Here is a 17,681-nt window from a genome sequence, read left to right on the forward strand (position 1 = left end):
GAGGGTAGATAGGCTCTTTATTTTGAGATTCGCCAGCAGAAAATAAACTGTTTAACACGTCAATCTGGGCATGCCTCTCCTAAGTGTAGTTGATTCCGATCACTCAGCAGCGAATGTGGCCCCTTTGTGGACTCTGCCATCGGGCACGGTCCTGCCTCCCTCCCCACCCCTCCAGGCTTGGGTCCTGGGGTTGTGTTTTCTGCCACTTGGCCTGGCCTAAGTTGGAGAACTGGAAAGCAAGCAAACCTGAAACTGTGCAGACCTAACTTCACCAGAGCCACCGAGGATGTGGGGATGGCACATCTACAGCCACATGAGCCAGGGAAGGAGTACGCGCCACACAGGCCCAGCCCTCCCCTCACACACACACTGGGGGCCATATCAGCAGCTCCAAAGGAGAACTTGAGCCTCCAAAGGCCTCTGCCACCAGACTGTGGTATCAACCCACTAAGCGGAAGATCCAGGCAGAGAGGCCTCAGAACCACAAGAGGGTCGGTCCACTCCAAACTGAAGCGTGAACTCCTCCGCCTTCTTCCAGAACTTCTCCGGGTTCTGAGTCAGGAGGTCAGCAAGCTCCAAACGCACGGGCTCTTCCAGGTTCGGTCTGTTCACGAGAACATTGAGGGCCTCCAAGACTACAGAGAGACCGAGAAGGGCATCAGGAGAACCACGGGAGGAGGTAGGGGCAACCCGTCCCCAGACTCCCCTGAAGCTCACAGTCATCCCCAGGCACCCCAAGAGGGTTTCGTCACTTAGAGTGGCTCCACAGACAACGACACTCCAAGCCCTGAGTCACGGATCAGCACTTATCTTACTCTGTGACGCAGGCTGCCCTTGGCCTGGGCTCCTCCACCTCCCATGTACTAGGACTGCCACACCTGACTCAGTTTCCACACAACTCTTCTCCACGCTTCAAAGAGGCTTCATGCTTCACGAGATAAGTGAGATTCCCGATCCTCACTCTCCCTCCTTTCCCCTTTATTTAGTCTTCTCTCTCACACAGTACATCCAGAGTACAGCCTTGTCTCCCTCCCCTCCCCTCCCCCCAGACCCACCCCTCCTCCCTTTCTCTTCAGAAAAGAGCAGGCCTCCCAGGGATAGCAACTGAGCACAACATAACAAGACGCAGTAAGACCAGGCACAAACACCACATCAAGGCTGGACACAGAGGCCCGGGGGGAGGAGGATGGTCCGAAGAGCAGGCAAAAGAGTCAGAGACACACCCATTCCAACTGTTAGGAGTCGCCTGAAACCCTGAGCTAAATGACCACAGCATATCCGCAGAGGACCTAGTGCAGACCCTTGCTTGCAGGCTCCGTGACTGCCGCTGCAGCCTCCGAGAGCCCCTGTGAGCCCGGTTGATTCTGTGGGCCGTGTTCTCCGGTGTCCCCACCCCTCTGGCCCCTACAGCTCTTCCCCCTCTTCTTCGGGGCTCCCTGAGTTCTGCCTAATACCTGGCTCTGGGTCTCTGCATCTGCTCCCATCTGCTGCTGGAGGAAGGCTCCCTGATAGCAATCGGGCTGGACACTGGTCTGTGAGCCTTCCACTCTTGGTAAGAGGCACTCTGGTTTTCTGTTTCATTTTAAGATTGTGTGTGTGTGTGTGTGTGTGTCCACCCAGATGGGTGCAGATGTGCTTGGAGGCCGGAAGGGGAGGCTGGATGCCCTAGAGCTAGAGTTAAATGAAGGGAGTTGGGACCAAGGTGGGACCAAGGTGGGAGCCAGGAACTGACCTGCTGACCTCAGCAAGAGCAACAATGATTCTTAACTGATGTGCCATCTCTCAAACACCCTGGTCTTCTGTTAGATTGGAATTAAAAAAAACAAACTTTTATTTGGGATAAAGGGGTTCTGAAGGAAAGCCTGAAAAGCTCTCCTGCCTTGGCGGCTTTTGCTCTTTCTCAGCTGCTTCTGGGAACGCAGGGAGGCGGCACTGAACCTTCTAGGCAGTGAGCAAATGTCTGTGCCCTCACTTACGGCTCGAGAGGGGCTCACAGGTCCCCGGCTCATCCTCAGCCCACCCCTGGTCTCTGCCACCCCAGGGATCCTTGTTCCCCTAGATTAAGACTCTTGCGCAGGCCAGACACAGTCTGTCAGGTCGAGTCCACAGACTTCAGAGCTTTACTGTCTGTCACGGTCCACGGTTTACATGTTATTTACGCTTAAATTCATGAAAGTTCAATACAACGAAGAATTCAGTTCCAAGCTGGAGAGATGGCTCAGAGGTTAAGAGAACCAGCTGCTCTTCCAAAGGTCCTGAGTTCAATTCCCAGCAACCACATGGTGGCTCACAACCATCTATAATGAGATCTTGTGCCCTCTTCTGGTGTGCAGGTGTATATGCAGACAGAACACTGTATACATAATAAATAAATCTTTAAGAAGAACTCAGTTCCAAGCCAGGCATGGTGGCATAAGCCTTTAAACCTAGCGCTCAGGGAGACAGAGGCAGGCAGATGGATCACTGTGAGTTCAAGGCCACCGTGGTCTACAAAGTGAATCCAAGACAGCCAAGCCTACACAGAGAAACCCTGTCTTGAAAAGACAAAAAAAAAAAAAAAAAAAAAAAAGAGTTTAGTCCTTTCAGGGATATCCTGATCATGTGGTTCTCAAGCATGGGTTTTGCAGATGACATCATCCTTTTACGGTATCAGCAGGTTTGATGCATGTCCTAGGCCTTCTGTGACTGTGATGAAAAAACCACGACCAATTTGTGGAGGAAAGGGTCCCCTTCAGCTGACAGCTCTGAGGGCACGCTCCGTCACTGAGGGAAGTCAGGGCAGGAACTGAAGCCATCCACAGAGGAGCACTGCTTGCTGGCCTGCTTCCCACAGGCTGCTCCACCTACTTTCTTATACACCCAGGACCAGCTGCCCAGGGTGGCCCCACCCACAGCGGGCTGGGCCTTCCACATCAATCTTCAAGCCAGAAAATGCCAGACAGACGTCACCTGTAGGCCAATCCTATGGAGGCAATTTCTCAATTGAGAAAAGAGTCCCTCTTCTGAAATGATTCTAGCTGTGTCACGCTAATGTAAAACTAACCAAGACACCACACCTGCTGGATTCAGCCAAGCTCTGCCCTCCGCACCTGTAGGTCCCTGTTCACCTTTCCTAAGCTTCAGTGTCTCTGTTTATTTGCCCAAGCTAACGGCTAATGGTAACACCATCTCATAGGGTGAGGTAATCCTTCCCTCTGAAGCCAAGTGCTCTCTTTCTCTCTCTGACACACACACGAACCATTTCTAAGTTCCTCAAATGCCTGAAAGAATATGCCAAACATCTAGTATCATCTCAGGAAGCATCCCTCCATCCAGCCATCCAGTGTCTCAGGAAGCATCCCTCCATCCAACAGGAGGTTCACCTCGACTCACATTTTCATCACCTCTGATTTATTTATTCTTAAAATGCATTTACTGGGGATGGGTAGATAGCTCATCAGTTAAGAGCACTGGTTGCTCTTCTAGAGGAACTGCATTTGATTCCTAGCCTCCAAACGGCACCTCACAACTATCTGTAACTCCAGTCCCAGGGTTCCAACACCCTCTTCTGGACTTTACAGGCACAAGACATGAACATGGTGCACAGACATACATGCAGAAAATACTTACATATTAAGTTAATCAACACATGTTTAAAATTTTATCTATATACTTTAAATTTTTTACGTGTGAGTATTTTGCCTGTGTGCACCGTGTGCATGCAGCACCCAGGAAGGCCAGAAGAGGGCACTGGATCTCCTGGAACTGGAATTTCAGATCACTCTGAGCCACTGCCCGAGTGCTGGAAAGGAGTCCAGGTCCTCTGCAAAAGCACAAAAGCAGCAAGAGGTATTAACTTCAGTCATCACTCCAGCACCTATATATTTTTGACACAGGTCTAATGTAGCCCAGGCAGGACTCAGACTTGTTATGTCAGTGAGGATGACCTTTTTAGTTTATCATTTGTATGTATGTGCATGTGTATGTGCGTGTGTGTGTGTGTGTGTGTGTGTGTGTGTGTGCGTGCGTGCGTGCGCGCGCGCACGCGCGCGAGCGATCATGGAGAGGACAGAGGACAACTCTTGTGAGTTGGCTCAATCCTTCCACTGTAGGTTTCCACTGGGTTTCCATCAAACCCAGGTTAGCAAGCCTTCTCACCAGATCAATCATCTTCCCTTGAACTTCTGACCCTCCTACTTCCACTTCCCAAGTGCTGAGACCCCCAGTGTGGATCATCACACCCAGTTCATGTGGTGCACGTGACTGAACCTGAGACCTTATGTGCACAAGGCGAGCACTGAGTTCCGCTCCCTTCCCTAGCTCTTTCCTTTAAGTCTTTAACTCAGTTTGAGCCCACAACATCCCATCCGATAGCCCCACCCACAGCAGCCCTTCCTCCGGACCAGGCCCACCCTACCTTGATAGGCCTTGGTATAAGGCTTCCAATTCTCCCTGCTGATGAGGGGCAGGCACACCAGCCCGTCCTCACCGACGTTGGGGTGGTAGATCTTGGTGATGAATTTTAAAGTGGGAGGCTTAAGTGGATACTCCCTGGGGAAATCAATTTGCAGTCTGAAGGCCTTGAGTCCATAGGGAAGTTGGTCCTGATCAAAGAGAAGAGGCTGAGCTTTGTTCTGACTGAACAACTCCCTGAAAGATAGCTTTCCTCCAAAAGCTTTGATCTGGCCTTCCCTCCCTTTCCCATCCCAGGGTCCCAGGGGTCCTCTGCTCTACACCCAGGAAGATATAAGCATTTAGCAATTGCCTTAGGAATTAGAGAAAGGGTGGACTCACACAAGAGCACTGGCCTGCCTGGCAGGAAAGTCTGACCCTAGGCTTTGCCCTGTTGCCATGAGTAAGCCACATCTCACCCCTGAACCTCAGTTTCCTAATCTGAAAAACAGAAACCCAGAAAATCACAGACAGCCCTGGTTAAGCTTGGTGGGTCACAACACAAAACAAACATGATATGTGAGAAAGAGAGGAGGCAGGCTTGAGAGAAACCAGTGTGGGGTAAGGTTGGTATGAGACTGTCACAAAGTTACCAATTAAAACTGGTGCAGATGCTATGGGAAACCAGAGTGCAATTCTTTAGAAATTAAAACATGATGCATTAATTCCACTTTGGGATTTATTCCTCAAAAGAGAAATTTAAGATGTATTTTACGTGTATGAATGCCTGCATGAACGTATTGTACCACGCACCTATGGAAGTCAGGTGATGACTCCCTGGGGCTGGAGTTACATAGGGTCATGAGCCAGGTGCTGGCAATTGAACTCAGGTCCTCTGCAAGAGCAACCAGCACTCTTAACCACGGAGCCATCTCTCCAGTGTTCCTCAGAGGATTTTGTTTTGGTTTGTTTTTTATTTGTTTTGTTTTTATTTTTATTTTTGTTGTTGTTTTTGCCTTTTGAGACACGGTTTCTCTGTGTAGCCTTGGCTGTCCTGGACTCACTTTGTAGACCAGGCTGGCCTTGAACTCACAGAGATCCACCTGCCTCTGCCTCCCTGAGTGCTGGAATCACAGGTGTGCACCACCATGCCCAGTCCACACAACAAATGTAACCACTCAGAGAAATGGTCGCCAGATCCTAAACTCTACAGTCTCAGTGAACTTCTGCCCAGTCAGGATGGCCATTCTGAAGCCATGCAGCTTCCCTTTGGTTTTGTTCTGCTTCCTTTCTTCTTTAATTATTCTCTCATCCTGACCACAGACTCCCCTAGCCCCCCAGCATCACCACCAGCCTCCCCTCTCCCCCAGATGTACTGCTCCTGTTTCCTTCAGAGAAGAACAGGCCTCCCAGTGACATCAACCAATTAGGGTCGTACACTTTCACTTTCAATTACATTTTGATGGGCTTCTTCACCCTACATGAACAAGGAAAACTACAGCAATGGAGCTGAAAGACGAAAAGCCATCAGTTTCAGTATTCTCTTCCTGCATCTGCCCACACTCGTCACCCAGTGTCACCCTTCCTCGTCTCCCTCGTATGTGTGACACCGTGCCCCCCCCACGGCTGTTTGCATGTGTGCATCGAAGTCTAGATTTGCATGTGAGAGAAAACATAAAATATTTTTGAGTGGCCCCACTTAATATTACACGTTCCAAGTCCATCCATTTCCTTGATAGTTTCATGGCTGCATTTCTCTACGAAGCTGAAGACAATTAATAAAATAAGACACATGTGTACAAAGAAACATCATTTATCATTAAGAAGGAATGAAAGTCTAACATTGCCGCAACCTGGATGAGCCATGAAGACATTACAGTAAGTGAAATAAGCCAGACAAGAACTGACATATACTGTGTGACAGATTCAATACCTGGGTGCTCAGATCCTAGCAATACAAGACAGGAAAGTGCTCATGAGGTGCTGGAGGAATGGAGAAATGAATGAAATGTAGACAGAGTTGAAATACAGGTTGAAAGTTCTGGACATGGAGGGGAAAACCACTTAATGTACCTAATGCCACTGAACTCCATTCCAGTGTAAATTGTGTCTTTTATTCTTGAGATTATAATATAATTACAAAATTCCCCTTTTCCTGGTCCTCCTTCCAAACTCTCCCATCTGTGTACATACATACATATGCACATATGTACATACATACCTATTTCTAAATATAAACGTTCAGTGTGGGCAATGTCCCTCATCTGTGTGTTTTCAGGGCTGACCGTTTGGTACTGGATAACCAATTGTGTTCGCCCCTGGGGAGACTGTATCTCCCACCGTCAGAATTGTGTGGTTGCCTGATTTCATTGCGCAGGGTTGAGGCATCTTGGGCTTTTCCCAGGCCCCACTGGCATGTCTGTTGTGTCTGGTGAGCTCCCGCGAGGCGTTACAAGTGCAGCTTCTGATGTTACTGGAGACAGAGTCTCATAGCGAACTCCCCAACCCTCTGCCTATTACAGTCCTTTTGTTCCCTCTTCTGAAATTTCCCTGAGCCTTAGATGCTTTGTAGAGATCCACTGGCACTGGGTACCACTGAACTCTTTAAAGATGGCAAACATAATTATTTTACATAATATCTAAACACAGGCAAAACAGACATATACATAAGTTAAAATAAATTTTTAAAAAAGTAGACGTAAAGGTACATGCCTATAATCCCAGCATTTGGAAGGCAAAGGGGGAGGGCTGCTGCCTGAGCTACAGGCAAATTCAAGCCAGCCTGGATGGACTATACAGCAAAACTCAGCCACCAAACAAAAACCACATCGTTGGAGGCTACAGTAAACAAGAGTTTGGCCAAATGCCAGCACAAGAAGACTTCAGATCAAGGGACCTGAAATTCTGCAGGCACCTACCCTGGGCCACGTGCGACTAGGGGTGGCACCTTAGTCAGCCTGGGACTAGTTAGCAGGGAATATAAAGGCCCTGAAGTGCCCTGCATGGGACATCTTGGCTCTTTCGACCACTAATAACATCTCTTAGGCAGTAACTGGATCTCTCTGTTTCCTAGCAGGTACCAGTAGATATCTTCCTAGGGCTTGGATGAGAAACATATGCGTGTTTATTTCAAAGGCTTAGAACAGGGCACAGCTGCACACGTATGTGCCAGCTATGACTGACAGCTATGAAAGCCATGTAACTCGGTGCCTCCATCTTCAGCTAAGGACCCTGTCGGTCCGTGTGCACATGTGATGTCCAGGCCACAGTGAGTTTGCTGAAGTGGAAACGCAGAGTTTGACTTCACAACCCACATATGACCCTACTCATGCTCTCTGGAGACAGCCCAGGGGCTGGTAAGGGCTGAGCGAACGTGGACAGAGCTCTGGATCAGTGCCCAGCACCTCGTGAGACGAGGTGTGGTGGGACACACCTGTAATCCCAGGCGTGGGAGGTAGATGGGAAATTCAGTGTCTTTCTCAGCTATATAGGAGGCCAGCCTGGGATACAGGAAAGCCTGGAAGGAAGAAGAGGAAAGCGAGGCAGAGGGGACACGAGAGTCCTCCCAGCAGGGCTCAGGGTCCCTCAGGCTGGCGCCAAAGCTCCACGGTTGAAAAGACACGGCAGGCAGCTAGAGCCACAGCCGTGGCCGAGCGAGTACAGTGCTGTGTTCTGTCTGTGCTGTGAGCGGGAGTGCACCCAGGGCCTACGCATGCTAGACACATCTACCACTCCTGAGCCCTGTCTTCAGCCCAGAGTCAAAGTTCTGGGCGCCTCTCCCTACCAGGTGGCAAAATGGAAACTCGGCCTGGCTGCCTGCGTGGCGGAGATACAGCAGGGAGCAACTCCTGGGCAGATAAAGGAAACGCCCAGCTCATGGTCCTCATACACAGAGAAGCCTGGGCCTTTGGGGCAGAGACAGGGAGAAGCAGGACTCTCGGGGCAAAACTGGGTGTCTGTGCCTCCTGTGTCTACAGGCTCCTTTTTGCTGAGCTAAAAGGTCTTAACAACGGGTGAAGGCTCCAGACAGCTGAAGCGCAGGCCCGCTTCATGCTCCTAAGTGATTCCGAGCCTCTCCCATCTTTAAGGTGGGTCAGAAGAAGTAGTTCACATTGCATCTCATGTTAGCGGGAAGACTGCTGCTGCTTTCCACATTCTGGGTTATATATACTAAAAACAAAAAAAAAGTTTGATTGGAAGTTATCCATGCACTGGTCAAGACAAAAGATTCGAACTGGGCGTGTAGCACGTGTGCCCTGGGTTCAAATCTTAGCACCAAAACAAAGCAAGAAAGAGAAAAACTTGAAAGCCCAAGGCAGGAGAACTGCCATGGGCTCAAGGCCAGCCTGGGCTACAGAGAGCCTGTCTCACACGAAGGAGGAGAGAAAGGAAAAGAAGGAATGGGCCCATTCCAGGAGGCCAGCTCTGTCAGCACAGTGTTCACCTTGAGACCTCACCTGGCTCCCTCAAACCCCTGCGTAAGAAAAAGCTGGACAAGGTGACACAGCTTGGTAATCCTGACGCTGGGAAGTACGGACAGGCGGATCCCTGGGGGCTGGCTGCTCAGCCTGCCTGTCTACTTAGAAAGTTCCAGGCTAAAGTCTAAAAACCACCACCAACAAAATGGACAGCACTCAGGCGCACCTCCAGATCAACAGAGGCAAACACAGAGGAGAAGGGACAGGGGTGGGGTCTAAAGCCAGGCCTTCCTTTTTCTGCCCTGCGGCCTTATTCTGTGTAACCAAGGCCACGTTCCTAGTTCTCCACTTCCTCATCTGTTCAGAAAATGTCTTCTCAAGGTGGGCAAGGTTCTCAGGGCTACCTCTAGCCGTGTCCTTCAGACAGAGATCCATCCGTTGAGACTCTGCAAAGCACTGTGTGACCCAGCACAGCTGAAGCGGCAAGCAGGCCGCGATGAATATATAAGTTGAGACTATGCCTTTCTGGGGCAGGAGGCCTGCTTACCGGCAAGGTCCCTGTGGGCTCTCCTTCCCTGTGGGCTGGCTACTTCCTTCGGGTCCTAGGCACCTCTAGGTCCCAGCACATTTCCTCCAGCCTCCTGACTGGCTGGGAAGATTTTAGCACTCCTGCCTGAGGAGCCAACCGTAGAGGTCCTCTGATTTCACAGTCTCTCCCAAGCACAGCTTTTGCTAGTTTTCCTGTGACGACCCTCTTTCTTCTGACCTCCTCCTTCACTGTCATCATCCCCAAACTGGTCTCCTTGGAGACATAAGCAGGACCCTTCTTCCTGGTATCTTCTTCCTCTAGCATGTGTAGCTCAGAGCAGAGGTCCTCACAGCCAGCCCACCCACTGAACTGCTCCACACCAGGGCTAGAGGACCCTGACAGGACTCAGCTGTTGGCCTAGACTACGAATTTGTGGAAAGAGAAGGTAAGACCACAGCACGGTGAGTACAGAACCTAAGTGACCATCAGTTTGTTCTAAGAGCAACAAGGCTGTGGTTTTGTTCTACTTTCTTCTAGCTAGGCAGTGTGGTACATGCCTTTAAGACCAGCCCTTGGAGGCTAGAGGGAGGTGTATCTCTGAGTTCAAGGCCAGTCTAATCTACAGAGAGAATTCCAGGACTACACAGAGAAACCCTCTATCAACAAAAACAAAAAAGCAGAAACAACAACAACAACAAAAATTTAATAGGTGTTATTTATCAAGCTGAATTATGACTCTGTATCAAAATAAAAAAACAAAACAAGACAGTCTCATTTTGTCAAAAACTCTATTATCTAGGCATGGCAGCACATGTTTTTAATCCCAGAACTCAAGAGGCAGTACTCTAGAATTCAAGACCATCCTGGTCTGCATAGCAAGCTTCAGACCAGGAAAAGCTACACAGAAAGGTGGCTGGAGAGACGGCTCAGAAGGTAAGAGCACTGGCTGCTCTTCCTAGAGGTCCTGAGTTCAAATCTCAGCAACCACATGGCGAGATCCGGTGCCCTCTTCCGGCATGCAGGTGAACATGGTATACATAATAAATAAATCTTGAAAAGATCCTATCGTGTGAAGTGTGTGTGTGTTTCGATACCTTGTTTTGGGAGACAGGATCTCTCACTGGCCTGAAGTCACCAAGTGAACTTGGCTGCCTGCTCTGACTCCTCAGCTTCAGCTTTTCACCTGGGCACCAAGGGCTTAGCTCCAGTCCTCATGTTCACCAACTGACCTCCTTTTGAGTCTGCGAGTCTTCTGTGGTGTTTGAGAAGGGTGTCCTCCTAAGTTGCCAAAATTTCTGTTGTGTTCAGTAGTCTGACTGGACTTAGAAGAACTTGGTCTAGGGACAGAGCTTTTTCCACACTCACCATAACCTCCAGGAAGAGCTCCAAGGCCCGGCCCTCCCTGCCCATGCTAGCATAAGTCAGCCACTGGTCCTCGGACACTTACGGGCAGCAGGAGCGTGTGCCACACCAGTACGTTGGCGTCATCGCTGGACAGGCGCCACAGGTACGGCGGAAGCTGCTTCGAAAGGTCCTCCAGCTCCTGCAGGGATCACCACCAGGGAGCATGAGCCGAGTGCTCACAACCTCAGCCTCCTACCCACAGCCCCACAGCAAGCCAAAGAGGGCATCCTGAGAGCAGAAAGGGACGCTCAGAACCCCCACTCAGGAGCACTTAGCTGGTGAGACACCGTGCTGAGTGATAAATCATTTACCTGACTCTAGCCTCAGCACAACTCTTAGCCCCAGGGCAAGAGTTAGCCAATCTCAAATATTCATTCAAATATTAAGAACTTTGGGGGTGAGTAAGTTCTCCTAGGAACTCATTTTCTCTCTGAAAGCAAGGTCCTCTATCCTCTTGCCGTCTTTCTAGCAAGTCACTGGGTCCTATTCCTCCCTCTCTCTTCAGAAATAGCGTTTCCAGCACAGTGCACTCTGGCAGGACGGACGGCAAGGCGTCATTCATCCACTCCCCTCCGCCGAAGCACACCACCATGGGTTTGTAAGGCCTGCTCAGGCTGCCTCGTGAGAAACTGCACAGCACACACAGTGCCCAGGGAAGAGCAGTGACTTGCTTCTCAGAAACGGGGCCCACCTCCCGAGAGCACCTAACTGAACATCTGCTGGGCCCTGACCAAGACAGGGTGCAGCCCTCCAGAGCGTCTTTGGAGTAATGGAAGAAACAAATTCGAGGACATGAATAGTGCGAATGGACACACGGTCAGGAAGGAGGGGAGTGGGAATGCTTAACAGAGGTCGTGTGCTGTGAAATGGGCCTTGAAGTGTGGGAAGGAGCCCAGCAGGCCCGAACACAGAGCACCGAGGCAGAGGGCACAGACAGGACAGGTGTGCCGGTGTCCCGTGGAACAGTAATAGCACAGGAAAAGGGCTTCTGGCCAAGCACACCTGGGAAAGCTGAGCTAAACAGCTTCTTCACTGCACAGAAACCACAAGTTTTGGTTATTGCAGTACTGAAGACAGCACCAAGGGCCCTGAGCATGCTACGTGGTACCACTGGCCCACACCGCCAACACACCCAGAGTCAGTATGCCATGGCGCATCTGACCAAGGGCTCCAGAGCCTCTCATTTTGAGAAGGGGGCGTTGGTTTAGAAACATTCGCACATTCAAGGCAGCTCAGTAAGTAGACATAAACTAGGGGTCTCATCCGGGAACATGGTTACCCCCCAGGGGGCATTTGCCAAGATCTAGAAACTGTTTTTCATTGTCACAAATGGGGCGAGTGCTACCACAATTCAGTGTGTAAAGTCCAGAGATACTGATGAAACATCCTACAAAGAATTATCTGGTCCCAAATGTCAACAGAGGTAAGGTTGAGAAACACTTGTGTAAACACTGGCAGAGAGAACGTTCCCATCATCCTTCACTGCTGTAAACCACCTGACCTTTCCCTCCCAATCACGGAACCCCCCTTCAGTCTCTCAAGCTGTCTCCATGTCTAATCACACCATGCTTCTGTGCTTCTGCCTAGAGCAATGACCATCCCCTGTGCCGCCCAGCCACAAGCAGCCTCAGCTTGGGCAAGAACAAAGGCTTAGGTGAGAACACAGAGGCTGAGCAGGCATTTTCTGGGCTGGAGATGAAGCTCAGCTGGGTAACTGTTTGCCTAGCTCAAGTGAAGCCCTGGGTTCAGTCCCCAGCACTGCATAAAACGTGATAACGTGCTGCGTGTCTCTGATCAGGACTTAGGAGATGGAAGCAGAAGAGTCAAGAAATTAAAAGTTGGGCTGGTGAGATGTCTCAGTAGTTAGTATCTCTTTTTGTTGCTCTTCTGGAGGACCTGGGCTCCATTCCCAGCACTCACATGGTAACTGCCAGCTAGCTCCAGTTCCAGGGGATCTGAAGCTCTCTTTTGCCTCTGCTAGCACCAGGCATGCAAGTGGTTCACAGACATACATGCAGGAAGGACACCCATACACATAAAATAAAATTAAACAATTCAAAAAGCAATTAATGGCCCTTGTCAGCTACATATCAAGTTTAAGGCCAACCTGAACAACACAAAATCATAACTTAAAAATAAACAAAAACAAACAACAAGAACAAAAACCTGGACTGGAGAGATGGCTCAGAGGTTAAGAGCACTGGCTGTTCTTCTAAAGGTTCTGAGTTCGATTCCCAGTCAACCACATGGTGACTCACAGCTATCTGTATGAGATCTGGTGCCCTCTTCTGGCGTGCAGGCACACATACAGGGGGATGTATGTATGAATAATAAATAAATAAATCTTTAAAAAATAAAAATAAAAACAGCAGCAACAACAAACCAGAAGGGGAATTTTCTCTTACCACTGGGAATTTTTTATGTCTCTTGGTGAACTCTGCCTGAATTTCCCCTGACTGCTGAAATCCAAGCTAGGCCCACACAGCTCCTCCCAAAGCTCGTAAGTCACCTGACTTAGAGGAACTGAAAGTGAGGACCAAGAGGCCATAAAAGCCTGTTACGGCCTCATCGGGGCTCACTTTCCAGTTCCATCACTCCTGGTCACTGCTGGTCAACAGAGCTGCTTTCCTGGTGTCTGTTTCCTCCTCTGTGAAACAGGAAGGCCAGTTATCTCAGAGCTGTTGTAAGACTTAGGTAACATAAACCGGCTGGCACTCAGGACTTGGGAGCAGTAAGAGCCAGGCTGCCTTAGGTTGGGATAACGTGTCCCTCTGCCCACTTTTGCACCAGCCTAAAACCATCAAAGTTTAGCCCTGGGTTGGGCCTGCTTCGGATTTCTCCACCTTAAAGAATTTTCTTTTTGGAAGCTGAGGACAGCAACCACCCTCCTGTCTCCTGAGACAGTCTTCCCCTCAATTCTGCAGACTCGGGGGGGGGGGGGTGCGGAGGGACTTTTGGGGAGACTCAAAGCCTGGGAGTGCCAGCCCTAGCTCACCAGCATTTCTCCTCCACCATCTCCAGTCGTGGCTCCATTCCGCCCTCTAGACATTCTAAGGGAAACTGCCCCCTTCATTCTTCCAGTTAGTGTCCAAACAGAGACCGAGATAGAAATGAACACTCAAGGCGGACAAGACTTTTGTTCCTTTTCTTCCCCCTGCCGCCTGGCACTGGGCTAGGATAAAGCACGCCTTTAGCATCTGTCTCGGGCTGCGTGCAAATAGCCTCCTGAGAGCATGAGTTGGTACTTCTTCTCTTCCAGGGACTAGTCTGCACACTTTCTTTCCAGGGTCCGCCGGTCCCCACCGCAGAGCAAGCTAGGTATCAAACCACCGGTCCACCCTCTCGGTAGAGCAACAGACCCAGACCCCTTCCTGGGCCTTTAATAAATTTCCAGGCCATGCCGAGGGGGCGCACACCTTTAATCCCAGCACTTAGGAAGGCAGAGGCAGGCGCATTTCCAGCCAAGTCTACAGAGTGCGTTCCGGGACAGCCAGCGCTACACAGAGAAACCCTGTCTTGAAAAAACAAAAACATAAAAGCAAAACCAAAAAAAACCGGCAGAATCGAAACTGAAACCATTATAACTCAGGAAGCTGGTGACACCTCTATCTTGTGTGTCCCCAACCCAGCCCACAAATTCCAGTCTCTCGGCCTTTCTGCCTACCTCTGTGTGTGTGTGTGTGTCTCTGTCTGTCCCTCTCTCCCTTTCTGTGTCTCTCCTTGTCTCTGTCTCTCTCTATTGTCTCTCTACCTCTGTCTCTGTCTTCTCTATCTCTGTCTCTCTCAAACACACACACACACACACACACACACACACACACACACCCCGACTCCTCCCACTCCTTTATTGGGATGCCTGGGTTTCAACCAGCCCTCGTACTCAAATAAACAAGTGTCCCGCGGTCAGCCGGGGAGTAGGGGATGGCGGGAGGGGCAGGAGGAAAGCGTGAGCTTACCTTGGCCACCCGCTTGCTGGCGGTCATCTCCGTTGGGATCCCGGGTGGGAAGGCCGGGAGCAGGCGCCCGCGGGAGCTGGCCCTCGCAGCTCTGAGCCCCGCCCACGCTGCACTCCACCCACACGGACTCGGAGGTCCACCACACCTGCCCGGCGGCAGGCGGTCTCGGTTCCGTGAACTCACGCTCTCTGCAGAGCTGAGACTACGTCGGTCCGTGGAGCACACCGCCTCGCTTGGTTCCTGCGTCCCGCGGGGTACGTGGCGCAGGAGCTGGGATGGGGTTCCTCCCCTGCCCCCACGCCGAGAACACAGTCCAAGCACGGAGTGCAGGGCTCTCTCTGCAACCTCCGCAATGGGATAACCAGCCTAACCCCCACCTCTGAAGGGACTGAGCCTCAGAGTCCTGGGCCAAGTCACTTTGCCTTTGTGGGTCCAGCGCCCCATCCTGACAGCGAGCTGGGGACAGTGTAGACTGTGCCCTCCAAGGACGGCTCCCTTAGCTGTGTGGGAGCCTTGGTACAGAGCAGCAGTTGGGCGGAAGCGCAGTGATGGATGCTTCCTTTGGGGTGGTAGGTTCCTGGCGCTGTTGGACCCTTTCGCCTTTTAGTTGAGGATGTTCTGTTGACCTTAAGTCCTTTACCTAGAAGGTGTCAGCTGTGTGGCGATTGGAAAATCGACAGGTTGGGGGGAGGCTCGAGATAGATTTCAGGAACCGATTATATTTTTACCACCAACCGATTACAAGCTTTTAGACCTACTGTGTGTCCTCATGAACAGCCAAGAGTCTCCAGCCCACAGCACAGGGTAAAGACCCCTTACCCCAGCCCAAGTTGAGACCCCAAAATATTGAACAGCATCTAGGAGAAATTCTACTGCTGTGAGAAAGCCAGTGAGGCGACCATTTCCCATCCCGACCCCACCATGGCCTCACCCCTTCTAGACCAGAAATTAGCATTATTTGAAGCTCAAGCTTTTGAGCCTGTATGCCACATGGTTGGTTTGTTTGTTTGTTTGTTTGTTTGTTTGTTTTCTCTGTCTGGGAACCGAATGTTTGCTCTGCTCAGACATGGGATGGGTTTGGAGAACAATTCTGTTCATTCAATTCAATAACTTTAGCCAGATACTTCCTGAATGCCGGCAATGAGCAGGCCGCCATCCGCAATCCCTACATATAGGTAGGGGACGAGGGAGCAGGGCATTTGGACCCGATTCTAATCAGTAGTCTTTGCTGCTTCAATACCCAGCACCAGCACTGCCCGTGAAGCACAGCAGACTGAGAAACTGTGTTGTCTGTTCTCAGAGGAGCTCTGACAGCTGAAGCAGAGAATCCAGCCTCTGAATTTTCGCGTTTGTGGTTTTTTGAGTACGTAGTCTTGGCTGGCCTGGAACTTGTTGGTGAACCAGGCTGGCCTGGAACTCAGAGGTCCTCCTGCCTTGCCCCCCAAGTGCTGGGGTTAGAGGCATGTGCCACTGTGCCCTTCATTTTAGTCTCTGAATGTTAATGGTAATAGTGTAGCGAATCACTCCGTCCTGGAGCAGGAGACCCGCTTGGTCTCCTTGTGAAGGGGTGAGCAGAGGCTTCCTGGGTGACAGCGTGGGAGTGAGGGAACTGGACCATAGGCTCCAACAAGAGGAGGGAGGAAAGAAGGGCACCGGTGTGGGAGCCTGAGCCGGCTGACAGCGTCGAGGACAGATGTGGTCCTCCCTGCTTTTCTCTTACAGCCCTGCATCCTGATCCAACTTCAGGCTCTCTGGGGAGGGACCAGAACCAGCACGGGAGAGCATACACACAGAGAGACAAGTAGATAACTAAATAGTTTGTTTGTTTGAATCGGAACATAGTAACTGCACACACTGATGGGGACAGTGTGGTAGTCCACGCGTGTCCGCACTGTGCAGGGGTCAAACCACAGCGGTTGGCATTTGCACGGCAAACATCCTTTCCAGTCCTTTCTTTGTGGTCGGGACCTGTGGACTCCTCTAGTTCTTTATGAAATACGTAATGAACCGCTGTTAATGAAATTTGCCCTACTGTGCTATAGAACATAAGTACCCAGTGCTGTTGTGAGCCTGGACAGATGCTTCAATTAAGGGCACTTGTTCTCACGGCAACCCAGGTCCAGTTCCTGGTACCCACATGGCGGCTCACCAGCTATCCACAACTCCAGGACATCAGACATCTAACCTCCGGGGGCACCAGGCAGATGTATGGTGCACTGCAGGCAAAAGAATCATACACATAAAATAAAATAAACTTTAAAACTAACAAAAAAAGAAAGAAAGGGAAGAACTCAGGGCTGGAGAGGCGGCTCAGCAAGTGAAGGTGGGGCTGGATGGCTTAACACTTGCCAGGAACACTAAATAAAGCACTATAAAAATCACCTAAGCGCATTTGGAATCCTTCATCCAGCTCTTTGTAGCCTCCCTCTCTGCTACTCTTCCTCCCTGGTGACATCTACTCTCTTCTCTGCTTCTGTGAGAACTTCCTTTGCTTTTTGTTTGTTTGTTCGCTTTTGTTTCTGAGACAGGCTTTCTCTGTTTTAGCTCTGACTGTCCTGGAACTCACTCTGTAGACCTGGCTGGCCTTGAACTCATAGAGATCCATTTGCCTCTGCCTCCTGTGGCTGGGATCAAAGGCGTGCGCCACTGTATAGGTAAAAAAATACTGGACCTGGCGGCACACACCCTAGGGCTTGGGAGATGGAGACAGGGGAGTTCAGTGTCAGTTTTGGCTATTGAAGAGTTGGCAGCTAGCCTGGGTTACATGAGACCCTGTCTCAAACAAACAGGATAAAGAGACCGTATGTTAGTTACAATACGTAGTACTTGGCTTTCTGTGTCTGGCTTAGTCCATCGCCGACACCCACCATCCATGCCGTAAAATAGGAAATTTGAATAACTACCCACTCAAAACTATAGGCAGATTCATATTTTTAAAGATTAAAGGTGAACATTTATTTATTTTTTTTTTTTTAAGATTCGTGGTATTTTATGTGCATGAAT

General features: G+C 50.3%; 1 protein-coding gene across 1 annotated transcript; it reads right to left on the reverse strand.

The window, feature by feature from the left end:
* Ube2l6 (ubiquitin conjugating enzyme E2 L6) lies at positions 1–14,934 on the reverse strand. Its single transcript, XM_055600752.1, has 4 exons — positions 14,679–14,934; positions 10,766–10,861; positions 4,397–4,583; positions 1–635 (listed from the first exon to the last, which is right to left on the reverse strand). The coding sequence occupies exons 1-4, from the start codon at positions 14,703–14,705 to the stop codon at positions 448–450; spliced, it is 498 nt and encodes a 165-aa protein (XP_055456727.1). The 5' UTR covers positions 14,706–14,934; the 3' UTR covers positions 1–447.
* Between the last annotated feature and the right edge of the window lie 2,747 nt (positions 14,935–17,681).

The sequence above is a fragment of the Psammomys obesus genome, unplaced genomic scaffold (genome assembly GCF_907164565.1).
Source record: "Psammomys obesus unplaced genomic scaffold, mPsaObe1.curated_primary_1811, whole genome shotgun sequence".
Classification (NCBI taxonomy): domain Eukaryota; kingdom Metazoa; phylum Chordata; class Mammalia; order Rodentia; family Muridae; genus Psammomys; species Psammomys obesus.